The following is an 18,348-nucleotide window of genomic DNA, read 5'->3' as shown; positions in this document are numbered from 1 at the left end:
CCCCCTTTGAACCGATAGTAAGGAAAGTAGATTCGTGATTGGTGTAAAATTCCCCGCGAAACTTACGTCACGGGTAGTTTCGCGCCACCACTCACGCTGAAAGGAAACATTGCAGAAGGTGAGTGTTGCAAATCTTTATAGTTTATCGTCTTTTAATGTTAAACTTAACTACGATCACTTGGTTCATACTCGTTTTGATTAATGTGAGCTTGACGCATGGTGTGTTATTTAAATCATGTATATTTAGGTTATATACTGCCAAGTCGTCTTGCATGAGGTATTTCTCCGGTTGTGTCTTAACTTACTCAATTTGAGTAAATTGAGTAACTATAGTATCCGAAGTAAAACCATAGTAATATCAAATGTATCGTTCTGTCATCATAGTAACTATATTTAAACCATGAGGCTGTAGTGAAATATGATAATACAAATGGTCGTCAATCGTCCATACCATGGTAATGGTACTTTTACTACAATAAATTTCCGTAAGATATTATTTTTCTATTATTATTTCTTTATACTAGATTATTCTACAACGCTTTACCAGTTTTTAAACATCTGATAATTTTGCATTTGTGTTGTGTAATTGTTTACATATAAAGACTATGCAAAAACTTGACGTTTCCGTTTAAGTTTCTGCAAGAATTAGATTTCTTGCTTTAGTCTTACAATTGATTGATGATTAAATCAAATTTGAATAATTGTTTGTTCTGCTATACAGTTAAATACGCCTGTTACATTTTAAAAACGTAATTTAACAAAAATGTAAAAATGAAAATGTCACTTCTAAAGGTTTACAGCAGGGGGGTCTTCAGCTACTTTTCTTTGCGGGCCAGACTCCAACAGTATAAGTGGGATGCAGGCCAGTTTTTTACCTGTCCTCATTTCTTCTGTTATTTTGTATTTGTTATTTATTGCATTTTGTTCATTTTATACATTACTTATAGGTCATGCACACAAATATTGCATCCGGTATCTGTGCCTTTTCGTGATATTTAATTCAAAGGCATATTGTCTTTTTAATGTCATTTTATATTCCTTGTAGCGTTGGTTTACTCAAAAATAAAATTGCTGTTTATTTATTCACCACCATTCCATCCAAGATGTGGGTGGCACTGTTTTTTCAAGAAGATAGCCTATTTTTGAAGTCAAAAACGCTACTACATTCAGCACAAAAGTAATCCCTGACCCTTGACCTTAAACTGGCATATTATAAAGCCAATCAATTGATCTGTGCGAAAAACTGAGCGCTATCATGGCGTCTTCGGGTGAATTCCAAGTGCACTTAGAAGTGAAGATCCTTTGTAGTGCGAGTTGTGGAGGGAGATGAACGGCTGTTTCGTAAATGTTGTTGTTTAAATCATACATAATGAATGCAGTAATACAAACAACACAGTTTTTTCCTTATCTGAGACAACAGTTCACGTGGTGGTGTACGTGTACCCTTCCTGCAGTTATTGGAACCCGACCTATCGTGTGTGCAAACCGCCTGCCTGTGGCTTGTTGATTATATGAATCAATGAATAATCTAATACATGTTCTTATTTGTTAATGTGAATCGTAAAACCGATAATCCATACAATATTTACTTGAAATTTGTTTCAGATTTAAATCGAGATGTCTTCACCATCATCATCATCCAAGGGAGGCCGTAAGAGAGACGGGAGCAGTAACCCACCGACCCGTGAGTGTCTTTCATTTGAAATGGACTCGAATTCGTGTGTTTTTATTTTTCCTGACTCGTTCTGCTGTTTCTGTGTTGTCAGCGGCGAGTGAGGACCCTCTCTCCCCACCGTCACAACGCTCTCGATCCCATGACACGTCCACAGAGCTGCAGCCCATGCCCACGTCTCCAGCCATGGACATACAGAGCCCCGCCGCCAATGACGTGTCTCTGTTCTCCAGTCCTGTGGCCCCTCGCTCCGGTACTCCTGTCATTTCAACAACCCTATACATTTCATTCAAATGATCCTTTCGCTTCAACTCAAACGCCTTTGGATGCGTTTCAGTCATGCAGAGCGAGATGGATGCGAGCTCTCCGCTGATGTACGGAACCCCCAGCTCTAGAATCGAAGGAACTCCACGCAGTGGCATACGTGGAACTCCGGCCCGCCAGCGAGCTGATCTGGGATCTGTGAGGAAAGGGAAGCAGGTGGACATCCATTCAGAACCGGTGAGGGTTGGGTTGAACGGTGTGTTGTGCATTTGTGATGTTAATGGATCTTTGATGTTTTATTGGGTCTGTCTCTTTATTCTCAGCCATCTGGAGATGCAGGAGCTGCTGGCGATCAGGGACAGAGACTGGTGATCTGGGGGACGGATGTCAATGTGGGAGCCTGCAAGGAGAAGTTCCAAGTATGAATCCTTCACACGGCACACTTGAGCATCTGATACTTTTCATGTGCCTCGTTTATGGAAAATGACCGATGGGATTTTTTTAAAATGCAGCGATTTCTTCAACATTTTACGGATCCAAACTCCAGAGAAGAGGAGAATGCTGGTCTGGATCTGAACGAGCCTCTCTACATGCAGAAGCTGGATGATGTGAGATTCACAAAACTAAAAGACACCAAACAGTCTAGCTTGTATCTGAAACGCATTAAAAACATCGAAAGTTCATTTGAAGTGTTTTATTGGATGCGATTTTTGTTTTAGATCAGTGTCGTCGGCGAGCCTGTGTTAAATGTGAACTGCAGTCACATTCAGACATTTGATGCCGATCTGTATCGACAGCTCATCTGTTACCCTCAGGTAAGACCACCTGCAGTCTAAGGCCGTGTTCACACTTGACTTCCTTTTTGAAGCGGCTAGCGTCTGTTTTACATTATAATCCTATGGAGTAAACCGTGTTTTCAAAAAACTTCCCGAGCGCTTTTTAAACACCAGCGTCTTTTTCTTTTCAGGTTGAAAAAAGTTGAACTTTTCTGAAAAAAACGCCTTGCGTCAAGCACCTTTTTCACAGCTAACCAATGACAGACCTGTCGTTTCAATAACAACATGCGAGGAACGTGATTGGTCGAGAAGGCTCAAGCTGGAAAAAATAAAATGGTGGCCGAAACGCCCGTTGTAGCATAGTTTTTGTTTCATTTTCACTTTCATTAACTTCTGATTGCATTTCTAGTGAGAAATTAGCGTTGCGGTTATTGAAGATGTGATTGGTTATTGCAAAGATGCTCTCTGTTTATAATTCAAGTAGACTTCCGTTACGCTGACTATGAAGCCTGTCTCTCTAAGCTGCCTTCGTGCACAAATGCTATCTATAAACTTTGCCGGCGAGCTTTTTTTTTTTAACCAAAAAAGCACCATTGTCAACTTTTTCTTGTCAAAAGAAGTCGTCAAGTGTGAACACGGCCTAAGATGCTCATGTGTTTCACTCTTTAATGCGTTTATTACCTCTCGCTGCCATCGACCTGTCAATTCAATTCAAGTCTGTTGTGTTCGCTCTTGCTAACAGGAAGTCATCCCCACCTTTGACATGGCGGTCAATGAGCTCTTCTTCGACCGTTTCCCCGACTCTGTTTTGGAGCATCAGATTCAAGTGCGTCCCTACAGCGCCCTGAAAACCAGAAACATGCGTGCGCTCAATCCCGAAGGTAAACACGGCACATATTGACATGACAAATGAGTGCTTCATGTTTCTGACTCGTGGACACCGTCCATCCTCTCAGATATTGATCAGCTCATCACTATCAGTGGGATGGTGATCCGCACGTCACAGCTCATCCCGGAGATGCAGGAGGCGTTTTTCCGCTGTCAGGTGTGCTCGTTCAACGCCCGTGTGGAGGTGGACCGCGGACGCATCGCTGAGCCCGCCGTCTGTCGCAACTGTAACACCACCCACAGCATGGCGCTGGTTCATAACCGCTCGGCCTTTTCCGACAAACAAATGGTTGGTGTTTTGTTATCAGGATTGAAGAAAATATTGTTGTGCGTTTGATTACGACACGTTTTGGTTTACGAGGAAAACTTGAATTTAGCTTTTGGAAATGTTTCGACAGATAAAACTGCAGGAATCTCCTGAGGACATGCCCGCGGGTCAGACGCCCCACACCACGATCGTCTACGCTCATAATGACCTGGTGGACAAAGTGCAGCCTGGCGACAGAGTGAACATCACTGGTATGACCCATCTCCATCGTCTATTTTTGAGCAAAAAAGTTTTTCATGAGAGTTTAACAATGCAGAGATTGCTTTACAACCAAAGCTGCCAAAAGCAATGTGTTCCTGTCCCGGCGAAACAAGGATTGTGTGAGAAGCCTTGCCTTACATGCGTGCTTGTGTTCAGGGATCTACAGAGCTGTGCCCATGCGTCTAAACCCACGACAGAGTCAAGTGAAGTCCGTTTACAAGACTCACATCGACGCCATTCACTTCCGCAAGACGGATGAGAAGCGTCTTCACGGTGTGGACGAGGACGGCGAGCAGAAGCTCTTCACAAAAGAGCGAGTCGCTGTGCTGAAAGAGTTAGCTGCGAAACCTGACGTCTATGAACGACTCTCCTCGGCTCTCGCGCCCAGCATCTACGAACACGAAGACATCAAGAAAGTACGTTTGTTATTTATATTTCCATTTTTTTGTGAAGCGAAGAGCTCATCGTGTTCATTTTTAATTTCTCTTTTTTTATTAGTTCTGGTTTATGATTATGTAATGAGATTTTTGCCATGTTTTATTCTCCACACATCAGTTTTTTTGAAAGTGGTCTGTTTTTGCAGGGTATCCTCTTGCAGTTATTCGGCGGCACGCGGAAAGACTTCACCCAGACGGGCCGCGGAAACTTCCGTGCCGAGGTCAACATCCTGCTGTGTGGCGATCCGGGCACCAGCAAATCCCAGCTGCTCCAGTACGTGTTTAACCTTGTTCCACGTGGGCAGTACACATCAGGGAAGGGCTCCAGCGCCGTAGGTCTCACGGCGTATGTGATGAAGGACCCAGAAACCCGTCAGCTGGTTCTGCAGACCGGCGCCCTCGTGCTGAGCGACAACGGAATTTGCTGCATCGATGAGTTTGATAAGATGAGCGACAGCACGCGATCGGTGCTGCATGAAGTTATGGAGCAGCAGACGCTCTCTATTGCAAAGGTAAATGCTGAAGATGATGAAGCTCCATTTAGGTGGATGTCACGCGCCGTTATTTTGGTCAAACTACGTTTAGCAAGATTGTTAACTCTTTCCCCGCCAGCCGTCTTTAAAAAAAGGTTCCAAGCCAGCGACAGCGTTTTTAAAACATTTTCACTAAACTTCGATGGCTTGCAGTACATTTTCTGTAATGAATATATGGACAAATGAAAGAACAAGAGTCTCTGCTTTTAAACAAAACAAACCGTATTCTTCTAGCTTCATTTGTTCTTTTTTATGTCCTCTTAGATGTGGGTACTAGGCTTGTTGCGATAGTCGGTGATACACGGTGTCCACCCGCCTACCGATTACATCACTTGTCCACCATGGCACCGACACGCCGTCATTTTTAATTTTTATGGTAATAAATCACTTGGTTTAGTCAAAGACCAGACGGCGCATCTGAAGCGGCTGCTGCATTCAGCCTAAGCGGAACAACTTAGATTTGAATCAAAGTGCTGACTGACAAGACGATGGCGGAGGCTTTTCTAGCAAAGAACATGTTAGAGTATGTAAGCACCGTCATCAAGAGCCGGTTAAGTTTTAATGTTCTAATATTCAAAAGCCGGTGCTTTGCCATTTATTTAACATTTTGTTATATAACATAAATCTTATTTATTTTTTGCTTGATGTGTGCTGTGATTATTCATTTTGTAAGGTCTGTGTAGTGTTTAATACAAGCAAATGTCATTGTACTTTTTTATAGTTTTGTGTGTTAGGGTTAGGGTTAGTTTCAGAGATTCTGTACTTTTTCCAAAGGTGCGTAACAGCGCCACCTGCTGTACAACAGTACAAACACCGATTGCTGTAATAAATCGTCTAGTTGGCAGGGAAGCGTTGTTTTCTAAATGACGAGATACCTCGTCAATGGCGGGGAAAGAGTCGTTAATGCTGTTTTTTGTGCGTAGGCTGGAATTATTTGCCAGCTCAATGCTCGGACCTCCATCCTCGCCGCAGCCAATCCGGTGGAGTCTCAGTGGAACCCTAAAAAGACCACCATTGAAAACATCCAGCTTCCTCACACACTTCTGTCCAGGTAAAACACGACAACATTAGATACGCCGTGCTCAGTCAACATTTCTTTTTTCTGTGCTAACGTGCACATCTCTCTTCTCGTCAGGTTTGATTTGATCTTCCTGATGCTGGACCCTCAGGATGAGGCGTATGACAGACGTCTCGCCCATCATCTAGTGTCTCTGTATTACCAGAGTGAAGACCAGATTGAGGAGGAACATCTGGACATGGCCGTGCTGAAGGATTACATTGCTTACGCTCGCACATCCGTGCACCCCAGACTCTCGGAGGAAGCGAGCCAAGCCCTGATCGAGGCATGTCAAATTTAACGTTGCAGTATAATTGCGTATAATATTGTTTGTAACACTCTAAGTTCGTGCCTTGCAGGCCTATGTAGACATGCGTAAGATCGGAAGTGGGCGGGGCATGGTGTCTGCGTACCCCCGTCAGCTGGAGTCTCTCATCCGATTGGCTGAAGCTCATGCTAAAGTGCGCTTCTCCAGTAAGGTCGAGTCCATCGATGTTGAAGAAGCCAAGAGACTGCACAGAGAGGCACTGAAACAGTCGGCAACTGATCCCAGAACAGGATTCGTGGACATTTCTATCCTCACCACAGGTATGACTTCATGAGTAAAGTGAGGATGAAACATTACGTACATTGATTATTATGATAAATTGATACCATTGGAAATTTTTAACGTTTGTTTTTTATACATTTTTGTTGCATTGTCATCTATACCACAATTTTTTTATTTAAAAGCATTGTGGTTTTTTTATTAACAAGGATATGCAAATGACAGAAAGTGTCATTTTTGTTTTGTGATGTTTGTGATTGGTTGTTTGTGGGCAGGTATGAGCGCCACAGCTCGCAAGCGTAAAGAGGAAGTGGCTCAGGCCCTGAAGAAACTCATCCAATCAAAGGGCAAGACACCAGCTATGAAGTACCAGCAGCTGTTTGATGATCTCCGTGGCCAATCAGAGGCTGTAAGACTTTTATTTAGCTATAACCTACCTGACTGACAAACTAAACTTATAAAAAAACTGCTTGCTTGTTTCTTAATATTTGTCTTGGCCTAAAATGCTAGAGATGTTGTCTTCTGTTTCAGGCCATCACTAAAGACATGTTTGATGAGGCACTTCGAGCGCTTGCTGATGAAGATTATCTGACCGTCACAGGAAAGACTGTTCGGCTGCTGTAAACATGCATGATACATGTGTGCTGCTTTTCCATTCTGTTGCTTCATTCTTTTTCTCTAGAGTGATGTGTTAATAGCTGTATGTATAATACCTTTCCTCGTTGCAATAAATGAATTTTGTTCATCAAAAGAGGCATTTGTATTTTATTGTTTGTCAGGACATCTGTGCTGTTCACATTATGCAGATACTTTTGATTCTAACTTGGAAGGCAGAAATTCCAGAGACAGACAAGATTTATTTGAAATAATCTAAATGATTTTCATGTTTGTGCTTTCAGAAGATTTGTTAACAGCAGGGGTCGGCTAATGTTAGTTTATCACACTTACAGTTAGGGCCATAAATATTTGGACAGAGGCACATTTTTTGTTATTTTAGCTGTGTATCAATGTGTTTTCGAGTTACATTTTACAATAGATATTGTCTTAAAGTGCACACTCTCAGCTTTATTTAGAGTGTATTCACATCCAGATTAGTTGAAGGATTTAGGAATTACAGCTCTTTAATATGAAGCACCCCCCTTTTTTAAGGGACCAAAAGTAATGGGACAGTTGAATCAAAAGCTGTTTTATTCACATGTATGGGCTTTTCCTTAAATAATTTGGTCATAAATGAAGCATGTTAAAGGTCTGGAGTTGATTCTACATGTGGTGTTTGCATTTGGAAGCTGTTGCTGTGAACCCACATCATGGGGTTCAGGGAGATCTCAGTGCAAGTGAAACAGACCATAGTTCGATTTTAAAAACACTACACATCCGTCAGAAAGATGCCAGGAACATTAAGAGCGGCCAAATCAACAATTTGGGACATTCTGGGGGGGAAAAACACACCGCTGAGCTCAGTAACAAAACAATCCTGGGCGTCCATATGAGATCAGAGTGGTGGATGATGACATTATACTCTCCATGATGAAGAAAAACACCTTCACAACGTCCGGACAAGTGAAGAACACTCTCCAAGAGGTAAATATGTCAATGTTTGTCAATCAAAACAATAAAGAGAATACAAGGAAAAAATAGAGAGGGTTCACAACAAGGTGCAAAAGCCTCAAGAATAGGATGGGTAGATTAGACTTCTGAAATAGCCGAACAAGCTCTAGAAAGCATTCTTTTGGAGAGATCAAATTAATTTCAGCCTGCATAAGACTAAAAAGAATAAAAGATATGGAGAAGGCTTGGAATATCTCATGATATGAGCATACAACATCTTCAGTAAAATAGTGTTCAGGCAGTGTGATTCCATTTCCATGCATGACGTCCTCAGGCACTGGGTCACTGGTGTTTTTCTGGTCATGTAACAGAAGACAGAAGCATCCGGATTAATTCTTCACTTGTCCGGACGTTGTGAAGGTGTTTTTCTTCATCATGGAGAGGATAATGTCATCATCCACCACTCTGATCTCATATGGACGCCCAGGATTGTTTTGTTACTGAGCTCAGCGGTGTGTTGTTTTTTTCTTAGAATGTTCCAAATTGTTGATTTGGCCGCTCTTAATGTTCCTGGCATCTTTCTGACGGATGTGTAGTGTTTTTAAAATCTAACTATGTTCTGTTTCACTTGCATTGTGATCTCCCTGAACCCCATGATGTGGGTTCACAGCAACAGCTTCCAAATGCAAACACCACATGTAGAATCAACTCCAGACCTTTAACATGCTTCATTTATGACCAAATTATTTAAGGAAAAGCCCATACATGTGAATAAAACAGCTTTTGATTCAACTGTCCCATTACTTTTGGTCCCTTGAAAAAGGGGGGTGCTTCATATTAAAGAGCTGTAATTCCTAAATCCTTCAGCTAATCTGGATGTGAATACACTCTAAATAAAGCTGAGAGTGTGCACTTTAAGACAATATCTATTGTAAAATGTAACTCGAAAACACATTGATACACAGCTAAAATAACAAAAAATGTGCCTCTGTCCAAATATTTATGGCCCTAACTGTATATAACTGTTAATTTAAACAAAAATGTAAAATGATATCTGTACGTCCCGAAGCCTCACTAATTTAAACTGGTTCAAGTACTGTATATAAAAAATGTAATAACTTAAACATCACCTGTATTGAGCATTACACTTTCAAATACATATTTTCATGTGAATGTCAACAAATCTCTACATTTAGATTTCAAATTAAGTTTGCTTAATGCAGAATTGTATTAACAGTATGTAATGTAAGTATAAATGCAAGTAAATAAATGAGGGGGGAAAAAGAGTAACCTTTACTTTTCAGCGAAAATTTATTTGTACATATATTGGTTACTTAGTTACACTAACACACCCAACACTGCGGTTAACTTTCTGTATAACTCATAAAAATGTAGAATGTTTTACACAGCATACGTAAATTGCGCATAAAGGGAGGAGCTCTGCTGTACAGGAGCAAATGAAAAGACGCTGTTCAGAATTGTAGTTATCCGTCCAATTTACAAATGATAAACTTACAGATGCAGTAAATTAATAAAATTATAAACGAGCAAACTTTATATTCTAAAAATATTAATGTTGTAGTGTCTTTTCACAGAAGCCACGCCCCTTCTCCTACGAACACATTAGTCACGTGACGCGGCGACGTCACTGTGTCGTGCGCTTTTTGGATTCGGGCAGAAGAAGATGGCGGCCTCCTCAGGTTTGTCTCACAATCTCCTCAATCCTCGCGTCCTTTCGCGGCGCTATTTTAACAACGCATCCGCTCGTCCCACAACCCACGACGTCACGTACATTACCCGAGACGTTTGCAGTGCTCAAATGTTTTTATTTTCTTTCGTTAACACAAGTGTGTGCCATTTGAACTGTGTGTGTGTTAGCGTCGAGCTAACGGCCCTCCCTCAGAGCGTTAGTGTAAAAATAACACCACGTTTACGTCATATGATCACTTAGTTATTATTGAATAGACATAGCGTAAAGTAGTGCGTTCTTATATTAGCCTGAGAATTAAATTAAATGCTGAATGTCGGAGTTGGGCGGATGTATCAGTGCTAACGTGAGGCGAGGCGGAGCGTTGACGCGCGTGCTGCTGATGGTTGCGTCCAGTGTCGAGATAAAATGGGCCTTTAACTGATGTTATCGGGTCCTGTCACAGTCCAAACTGGTTAACAAATCATAACAGAGGCTTTTACGTCTTTTTAATGTCGTGGATCAGTAGTGAAGTGCGTGTCGACTGCCGTAGTCCTGTAGATTCATATTATGACGCTCAGTGCAGGACGCAGATCAGAAGAATAAATGGGTTTATACGTCTCTGCTAAGGACCTAACCTTTTAAAGTGTGTCAACACATTCATTCTCATGGATCATTTAAAATTTGATCATTTTGCATATCACAATAATAGGCAGTGCATGGTTACAACCAGTATGATTAAATGACGTTTACAGTATATATGTTTATATATCTATATATAATGATTATTGAGTACAATGTTAGAGATATCTTTAGATTTTTCAGTTTACTGTAGTAAGGGTTGAATGCATTTTTTCTTTTGAGTTTTGTGCATGTCTTGGTTTTGAGATTTTGAGGAAGTGAGAGAGAGAGACATACATAGAACAGTATGGGTGTCATTTCCTGAGTCATTCAGAAATGAGAGGGTTTTTTTTGTTCTTTGACACTCACCTAAACCGGCAAATCTTGCCTCTCCACTTTTTCAACATTTGAATATTGAAGAGATCATTGGTTGCTACTTGTTACAGGTTACAAATGTTGCATTTTTGAAATACACTTGCGGACAAGAAAGAATCAGTGTGTCTAAAATCCAAGAGGTTACTTATATATTTAGACAGACATTACCAGTTGCTTTATCTTTGTCAAAGTTTGGGTTTTAAAGCTTTTTAAACATTTGCTTTCCTGTCTCTCAGCATATCAGATTTATCACAGACACGGCAACAAGGATCTTGGAGTACCTCACTTTGTTTTTGCTTATCAGGGTAGTTGGAAAAATACGTTTTTTTTGCCCAACATCATTTTGAACATTTATAAATATATTTAAGAGCTGTTAATTTTCTTGAATGTGTTAAATAGTCCAGCAATGTGACGACGTTTTCCATTTAATATAAAAAACAGCATGCATATTGCATAATAATTAAAGTGGAAATAGAAACGTTTTACACTGACAAACAAACATGTTTTACATTTTACAAATGTTTACTGACTCCAGGAGATACCTTGTGGTTTATGAAGTGTCAATGGTTTGTTGCAGGAGTCAAAGTTCCTCGTAATTTTCGTTTGTTGGAAGAGCTTGAGGAAGGACAGAAGGGTGTTGGTGATGGAACAGTGAGCTGGGGTTTGGAGGATGATGAGGATATGACTCTCACACGGTGGACGGGCATGATCATCGGACCCGCGCGAGTATGTTTCCTTTTATTCACATTTACTGTGAACTTACGGCAAAAATCAGGAAACCAGGCCCGTGTATCATTTCTTTTTAGCATGACAGGAAGTCCAGAGCACCAGCAGATAATATGTAGCTCATACTTATGACACGTGACAGCTGGAGGTGTAGGTCAGGATAAAGATGAATGACCTTTCATTAAAGTCATTTATTTATTAGGTTAAACTCGTAGTATAATACATGGTCTGGGAATTTGAAATCATCAGTCTGTGTAGTATTTTGTTTATTTGCTTAATGTAGGTATATATAATGCTGTATAAAATGGAATCATTTTAAAGTACTTTCTCAATTGTATTTGTCTACAGTTTTTGGCCACTGTTTTATTACAGTGTGCTTATTTGTCAGCTGGGTTGAGCAGTTTTTTTGTTCATAAAATCTACTGTCGATTTAAGATGACTGTATTAGGTCCTAAAATGTTACCGAGGTGATGGGAAACCTGGAACTTTCACTGAAGCGTTCTAAATTCTGATTTTGAGGCCATGGCAGTTCATTAAAAAAATTCAGGGAAGAAAATAGTTTTATAGTCAGTTTTTAGATTTCTAGCTAGATACATTTCAGTTAAATTGATCTTTAATTTGATTTAGGGTTTTCTCTTCTTTGTCCAGTGAATAACACTGAAAATAGGATTGTAGGGAGGGAGACTCTCTATTATGACTCTTCAGATTCACTTTTGAATGTGTGCTGAGCAGTATTCTGGGCTGTAAAATATTTCATCAGTCAGAATTAACTCGCTTTAAATGCAATCAATAATGCCCAAAAACGTATGCAAAAAGTTATGCAAAAATCATGGAAATGAATCACTCAATGGATGTGTGTGGGAACCCGCAACTCTCATCTCTGAGCACTGCAGTGATTTCCAACGAGGCAAAAAGCAAGCGAAATGAGACTTTGTGCTGATTGGAGAGTCATCGAAGCAATTCAGTCTCTTGCGTAAGCCATCTGTATGTTTGCCGAACTTGTATGCTATCAAGAGATTTGATAAAGAATGAAGTGGGAAGTTCTTATTGAGTTGTGTAGGTCTGATTTCTTTGATGTTCAGATCATGTTTCCTGTTCCGTTGGCCCTCTCGGCTCTAACCTTTAGCCTGTTTTTGTTTCTCAGACTAATTATGAAAACAGGATATACAGCCTGAAAGTGGAGTGCGGACCTAAATATCCCGAATTACCACCGACTGTTAGATTTGTAACAAAAATTAGCATGAATGGAGTAAATAATTCCAATGGGATGGTAAGTGCAATCATCCTCATAACATTATTTTAAACAGTGTCATGTTGCTTTTATGATAGACTGTATTCAGTGCATATTTTAAAGAGCAGTGATGTTGCACGGCTTCCAAACTGATGCTGTTTCTTGGTACATGCAGTACTACAGAGGAAATATGGTTTTAAGTGTCAGAATTGAGGCAAAACCGATATCAAAGTTAAGTCCTTAACACCTCAGAAACATGCTGTAAAATCAGATCTACGTGGTAACTGCTGGTAGAGGAATTTGACAAAAAGTCACACTTATATAAAGGGTGAGAGATGTGGCACCTTTTGGATCTCCCTAACGAAATGTGTAGCAACCACATGACTGATTTAGCAGTGTTTACTTAAGTGGAGCCGAGCCGTGTAGTATGTTGAAGTGTTACGGGAAGCATATTTCAGCCTATGGTTGGCAAGACTCTCACTTGAGACTTTAGATACAGCCGGGATCAAGCTGATACGAAAATACTCAATTTTCCCCAGATTCCTGTTTTCCATTAGATTTTTTCTGGTTTCTCTTTTAATGGTTCAAATAAATTTTAGTCTCATCAACTGTAATCATGAAACCTATACAAATGAATGACAATGTCTGAAAGGTTAGATTTAAAATGGCACATGTTATAGATCATCAGATTAAACCAGTCTGGCTTCTATCCATTTAATCTTAAAAACCGGTATTAGAGGTTTAACAAATAAAAACATAATTATATCAGTCATTTCATCAACTACAACGGTTTCTTCTCACAGATCACAGATCTTGTGCGCCCTTATAAATCATTTATGTGTAAATGATTTGAGTTAAAAATATGTATTTTTCAATTTGCCAAATTCAGTGACATACCGTGCTATTTGATTCTGGATTTTGCTATTCCGTCCACACCTTTGCATCACAGAAATTATAGGACTTTGTATAAATAAAACATATTATTAAGTTTTCAGCAATATATTGGCTGCTGTTGAATGTTGTGAATCAATTGTAAGTCATTTTGCAGCAACCCTAGTAAAGAAAGACCAATGATTTTACACCCTTCTGCATGCGTTTCATTTATTTACATACTTGATTGATTGTAAGTGAAATAAATGATTTATTTCAGCATGTAATGAAGTGTGCAGCTCAGATAGTGAGCGCTGTGTAGCCTGAATCACATGACTCATTACCGCTGTCCTCTTCCTCTCTCTTGTGTCTTTGCAGGTGGATGCACGTAGCATACCAATTCTAGCAAAATGGCAAAACTCGTATAGCATTAAAGTCGTTCTTCAAGAGCTAAGGCGTCTTATGATGTCCAAAGAGAATATGAAGCTTCCCCAACCACCAGAAGGACAAACATACAGCAATTAATTGTAAATGATTGTGACCCTCTGTCTTAAACCTTACTCTCTTAGAAATGTCTTGTAAATCATCAGAAACAAACAAACAAACAAATATCGGACACTCCGCAGTCTCCACCGCTGGAGCTAAGATTGGACCTTTCTATTAGTTAAGCTTGACAAACAAAGAATGCCTTTAACGTGCGGCACCATCGATTCTGTTTTACAATTACGAGTGCACAAATCTCTCTTCTAGTAACGTTACATCGACCACAAGCTTACGTTGTCCAGCTGAATTGTCGAAGAAAGAAAGGCATGTTAGAACGTGAGGTTTATACAGATCTATACATTTTAAGTTAAAGCAACTGGGCACCAAATTCTAAAATTAGGATGCATATACGGCATGCTTGTAAAGAAAATAAATGAGGGGAAAAAAAGCTTTTCGGGGGACAAACGAAACATGATAAAGCAGCTGTGTAAGTTGTATGTTTTTGTGTGTGTGTGTGTATCTGAACCCCTCACTGACAGTAATGTTAAGGGTCCTTAAAAGTGTGCCTGTAGAGTACTAGTAGTATCGCAGCCGGGTGGGGGGTGGTTATAAACTTTCTTTTTTCGTTTTTATTTGTAATGTCTGTATTTGACACAATAGCAGTTTGTTTTCAGCGTGGTAGCTCTTGTAAACGGATGCTCTGTTCTGTTCTGAAATCGAACCATGCGCTTAACTCCTACAGGAAATGTCGGGTGCATTAAAAATGTGACTCTCCAACCCGCTGTCAGACTTTGTTTGTATGTGCGTCCATCACACGCCGCAAAAATGCTGAGATGTTACTGTTGAAAACAGCAAACCCTTGCCATTCGGATGAGGACGGTTTCTGCCTCGCCGCTCAGATTCACATCGATGGGTAGATTTAAAACGCCAAGTCGCTTCAAACCTTCTAGTAAATTCCCACAGATATGTTTCATATCACAGCAGTTTATCTGAACAACAGACACGTTTCGGGTGTTGTGACAAACTGTGTTAATTTATACTCAAATTTAGTGTTCACACTGCGGTTTTAACGTGTGTTTGAGGATGTGCCCGTCGATAAGAAGTCTGGTGTTAATGGTAAGGATTTGCTGTTGGAAACTTGCCCTTGCTTAACCACAGTGCTTTAAAAACTCCACCTGTAACTGCAACCGCATGCTGTTATGTAGCTATCATTAAATCTGAATTTAGTACTTCAGTAATTAAACATTAGAAACACTGTTATAATCCTTAGGTACTCTAACAAACGTCATTGAATTGTAATTCCAGTGACTGGTGGGGGATTGTTGTATTGTTCATTTATGCTTCGGTTGGCTATGACCATTTCACTAAAGTCTTCATTAGGCTGTTACTGTGCAAATTAATATATGTAGTGACAATTTCTAACGGCCTCGACATGTTTCAGAACCACAATCACCCTGCAGTGTAATGAATCTAAGAATCATTTTCTCCCTGTTTGTTTTCTTTCCTTTTTTAAGACATAACCAAATTAAGTTGAATTTGTGACACCGGGGCTATGTTCAGAATAATAAAACAAACATTGTGGAACACACAGGTCTTTCTCTGATCATTTTAATGCAGGGTTTGATGTTGAATGTAATTATTGAATTAAAGTGAAAATTCTGTCATTTACTCTCTCTCTTGCCATTTCAAACTTGTTTGACTTTCTGTCTTCTGCAGAACACAAAAGAAGATATGAAGAGTTTGGTTCCAAAATGAGATCACTCCGTTTTAATTTATTTTCAAAAATCATGTTTTTATTGTGTTAGTTAGCTGTACTTTTTTGAGTTATTACGGATTAAATCAAAACAAACTAACTGCAGTTTTGAAAATTTGATCTCATTTTGGAACCAAACTCTTCATATTTTGAAGAATGTGGCTAACCAAACAACGGCAGTACCCATTCACTTCTATTGTATGGGCACAAGACCAACGCAAGTGAACGGAGGCCACCGTTGTTCAGTAACATTCTTCAAAATATCTTCATTCAGGTTTGAAATGACCGATTTTCCATTTTTGGGTGAACTATCCCTTTAATTATTTAGTGCAGATTGCTCATCGGGTACCTTTTTAAATGTCACCTGTCGGATTTATGTGGGCACATGGAGTGAAAATTCTGTCTTGTTCACAACTTTTCCCCACGCAATGAAAGTAAAGAGAAAATGAAAGAAAATACGGGCTGTCCATAACATTCTGCCTAACAGTTGCTTTTGTGTGCCACTCACATGAAGTAAATCACACAGGTTTAGATCAACACCAGGGTGAGTGAATTATTCACATTTTAAATGAATATACATTTGTTTATACATTAATTTTATTTTTTAGCGGAATTGTCAGTTTAATTATCAGACATCGTAGAATTGGAAAACAGCCATAAAGTAGCAATATGTTCATATCAATGCCCTGCTGTCTGAATAAATGTTTTAGGCTTTGGTCCGTCGGAGGAGGAGACAGGAAAGGTTCACCTGCTCTTGAATTCATCAATTACTTTCCAATAAAATTTGTTTATTGGCACTTTTACAGGTTTTTACACAGGAGGGTTTTATGTTTTAGATAATCTGTCCTTCAGAGTTCAGGAAGAATAATGTTTTGGGTAAGACATGTTTATAGTGAGATGTTTCAAAAATCACAAGCCTTAATGTATGATGTCCTCAAAAACTGAAAACACTTAAAGGGACAGCCGACCCAAAAACGAAAATTCTTTACTCACCCTCTGGTTGTTTCAAACATGTATACATTTCTTTTTTGTGTTGAACACAAAATGAGATATTTTGAAGGAAAACCAACAGTTCTGGAGCACCTTTGACTACCATTTAATTTTTCCTACTACAATCTTAAAAATAAAGGTTCAATCTTCACAGCGATGCCATTGAAGAACCATTTTTGGTTCCACAAAGAACCATTCAGCCAAATGTTCCTTAAAGAACCATCTCTTTTTACTTTTTCTTACTATGTCTTATTTCAGATGTTAAAGGTTCTTCTATGGCATCGAAGAACCTTTTGAAGCTCATTTTTCTTAGTTTATGGTAGTCAGTGGTGTCCCAGAACTGAAAATTGCTAACATTCTTCCAAATATCTTTCTCTGTTCATCAGAACAAAGTAATTTATAACGGTATGAAATTACACGAGAGTGAGTGAATGATGACAGAATTTTCATTTTTGGGTGAACTAATAAAAATGAATAAATGCCATTGCGTTAAATAAAAAAATCTAACCACATAGGGCTGTCATGATTATGAAATTTGGCTGGATTACTTGTCTGTTTAAAAGCTTTGACAGTTATAATGATTGATACAATTAATTAATTCAATGAATAAAATATACAAACCCGATTCCAAAAATGTTGGGACACTGTACAAATTGTGAATAAAAACAGAATGCAATGATGTGGAAGTTTCAAATTTCAATATTTTATTCAGAATACAACATAGATTACATATCAAATGTTTAAACTGAGAGAATGTATCATTTTAAGGGAAAAATAAGTTGATTTTAAATTTCATGGCATCAGCATATCTCAAAAAAGTTGGGACAAGGCCATGTTTACCACTGTGTGGCATCCCCTCTTCTTTTTATAACAGTCTGCAAACGTCTGGGGACTGAGGAGACAAGTTGCTCAAGTTTAGGAATAGGAATGTTGTCCCATTCTTGTCTAATACAGGCTTCTAGTTGCTCGACTGTCTTAGGTCTTCTTTGTCGCATCTTCCTCTTTATGATGCGCCAAATGTTTTCTATGGGTGAAAGATCTGGACTGCAGGCTGGCCATTTCAGTACCCGGATCCTTCTTCTACGCAGCCATGATGTTGTAATTGATGCAGTATGTGGTCTGGCGTTGTCATGTTGGAAAATGCAAGGTCTTCCCTGAAAGAGACGACGTCTGGATGGGAGCATATGTTGTTCTAGAACTTGGATATACCTTTCAGCATTGATGGTGCCTTTCCAGATGTGTAAGCTGCCCATGCCACACGCACTCATGCAACCCCATACCATCAGAGATGCAGGCTTCTGAACGGAGCGCTGATAACAACTTGGGTTGTCCTTGTCCTCTTTAGTCCGGATGACATGGCG

General features: G+C 39.5%; 2 protein-coding genes across 3 annotated transcripts; both read left to right on the top strand.

Moving 5' to 3' along the window:
- Window positions 1-51: 51 nt before the first annotated feature.
- Window positions 52-7,454, top strand: mcm4 (minichromosome maintenance complex component 4). 2 transcript variants are annotated; one of them, XM_057323227.1, is made up of 17 exons: window positions 52-118; window positions 1,606-1,684; window positions 1,767-1,925; window positions 2,010-2,173; window positions 2,260-2,355; window positions 2,449-2,544; window positions 2,656-2,751; window positions 3,455-3,593; window positions 3,669-3,889; window positions 3,999-4,119; window positions 4,286-4,545; window positions 4,713-5,078; window positions 6,023-6,150; window positions 6,235-6,442; window positions 6,516-6,744; window positions 6,979-7,112; window positions 7,235-7,454. In XM_057323227.1, the coding sequence occupies exons 2-17, from the start codon at window positions 1,618-1,620 to the stop codon at window positions 7,325-7,327; spliced, it is 2,577 nt and encodes an 858-aa protein (XP_057179210.1). In that variant the 5' UTR covers window positions 52-118; window positions 1,606-1,617; the 3' UTR covers window positions 7,328-7,454. The 2 variants fall into 2 exon arrangements, with proteins under 2 accessions (XP_057179210.1, XP_057179211.1); XM_057323228.1 differs by lacking the exon at window positions 52-118 and having other exon boundaries at window positions 134-1,684.
- A 2,438-nt stretch (window positions 7,455-9,892) lies between these two features.
- Window positions 9,893-15,832, top strand: ube2v2 (ubiquitin-conjugating enzyme E2 variant 2). The gene is made up of 4 exons (XM_057323173.1): window positions 9,893-9,951; window positions 11,512-11,660; window positions 12,805-12,930; window positions 14,140-15,832. Exons 1-4 carry the CDS (start codon window positions 9,936-9,938, stop codon window positions 14,284-14,286), a joined length of 438 nt encoding a protein of 145 aa, XP_057179156.1. The 5' UTR covers window positions 9,893-9,935; the 3' UTR covers window positions 14,287-15,832.
- The last annotated feature ends 2,516 nt before the right edge of the window (window positions 15,833-18,348 follow it).

Source organism: Triplophysa rosa, linkage group LG23 (assembly GCF_024868665.1).
Source record: "Triplophysa rosa linkage group LG23, Trosa_1v2, whole genome shotgun sequence".
NCBI lineage: Eukaryota > Metazoa > Chordata > Actinopteri > Cypriniformes > Nemacheilidae > Triplophysa > Triplophysa rosa.
This window is presented reverse-complemented; position numbering and strand designations above follow the sequence as displayed.

Coding starts and splice junctions, on each gene's coding strand:
- ube2v2 (XM_057323173.1), top strand. Junction 11,661..12,804: donor TGATCATCGGACCCGCGCGA/GTATGTTTCCTT, acceptor TTTGTTTCTCAG/ACTAATTATGAAAACAGGAT. Junction 12,931..14,139: donor TAAATAATTCCAATGGGATG/GTAAGTGCAATC, acceptor GTGTCTTTGCAG/GTGGATGCACGTAGCATACC.
- mcm4 (XM_057323227.1), top strand. CDS start 1,618: ATGTCTTCACCATCATCATCATCCAAGGGAGGCCGTAAGAGAGACGGG. Junction 2,174..2,259: donor TGGACATCCATTCAGAACCG/GTGAGGGTTGGG, acceptor CTTTATTCTCAG/CCATCTGGAGATGCAGGAGC. Junction 4,120..4,285: donor CGACAGAGTGAACATCACTG/GTATGACCCATC, acceptor GCTTGTGTTCAG/GGATCTACAGAGCTGTGCCC.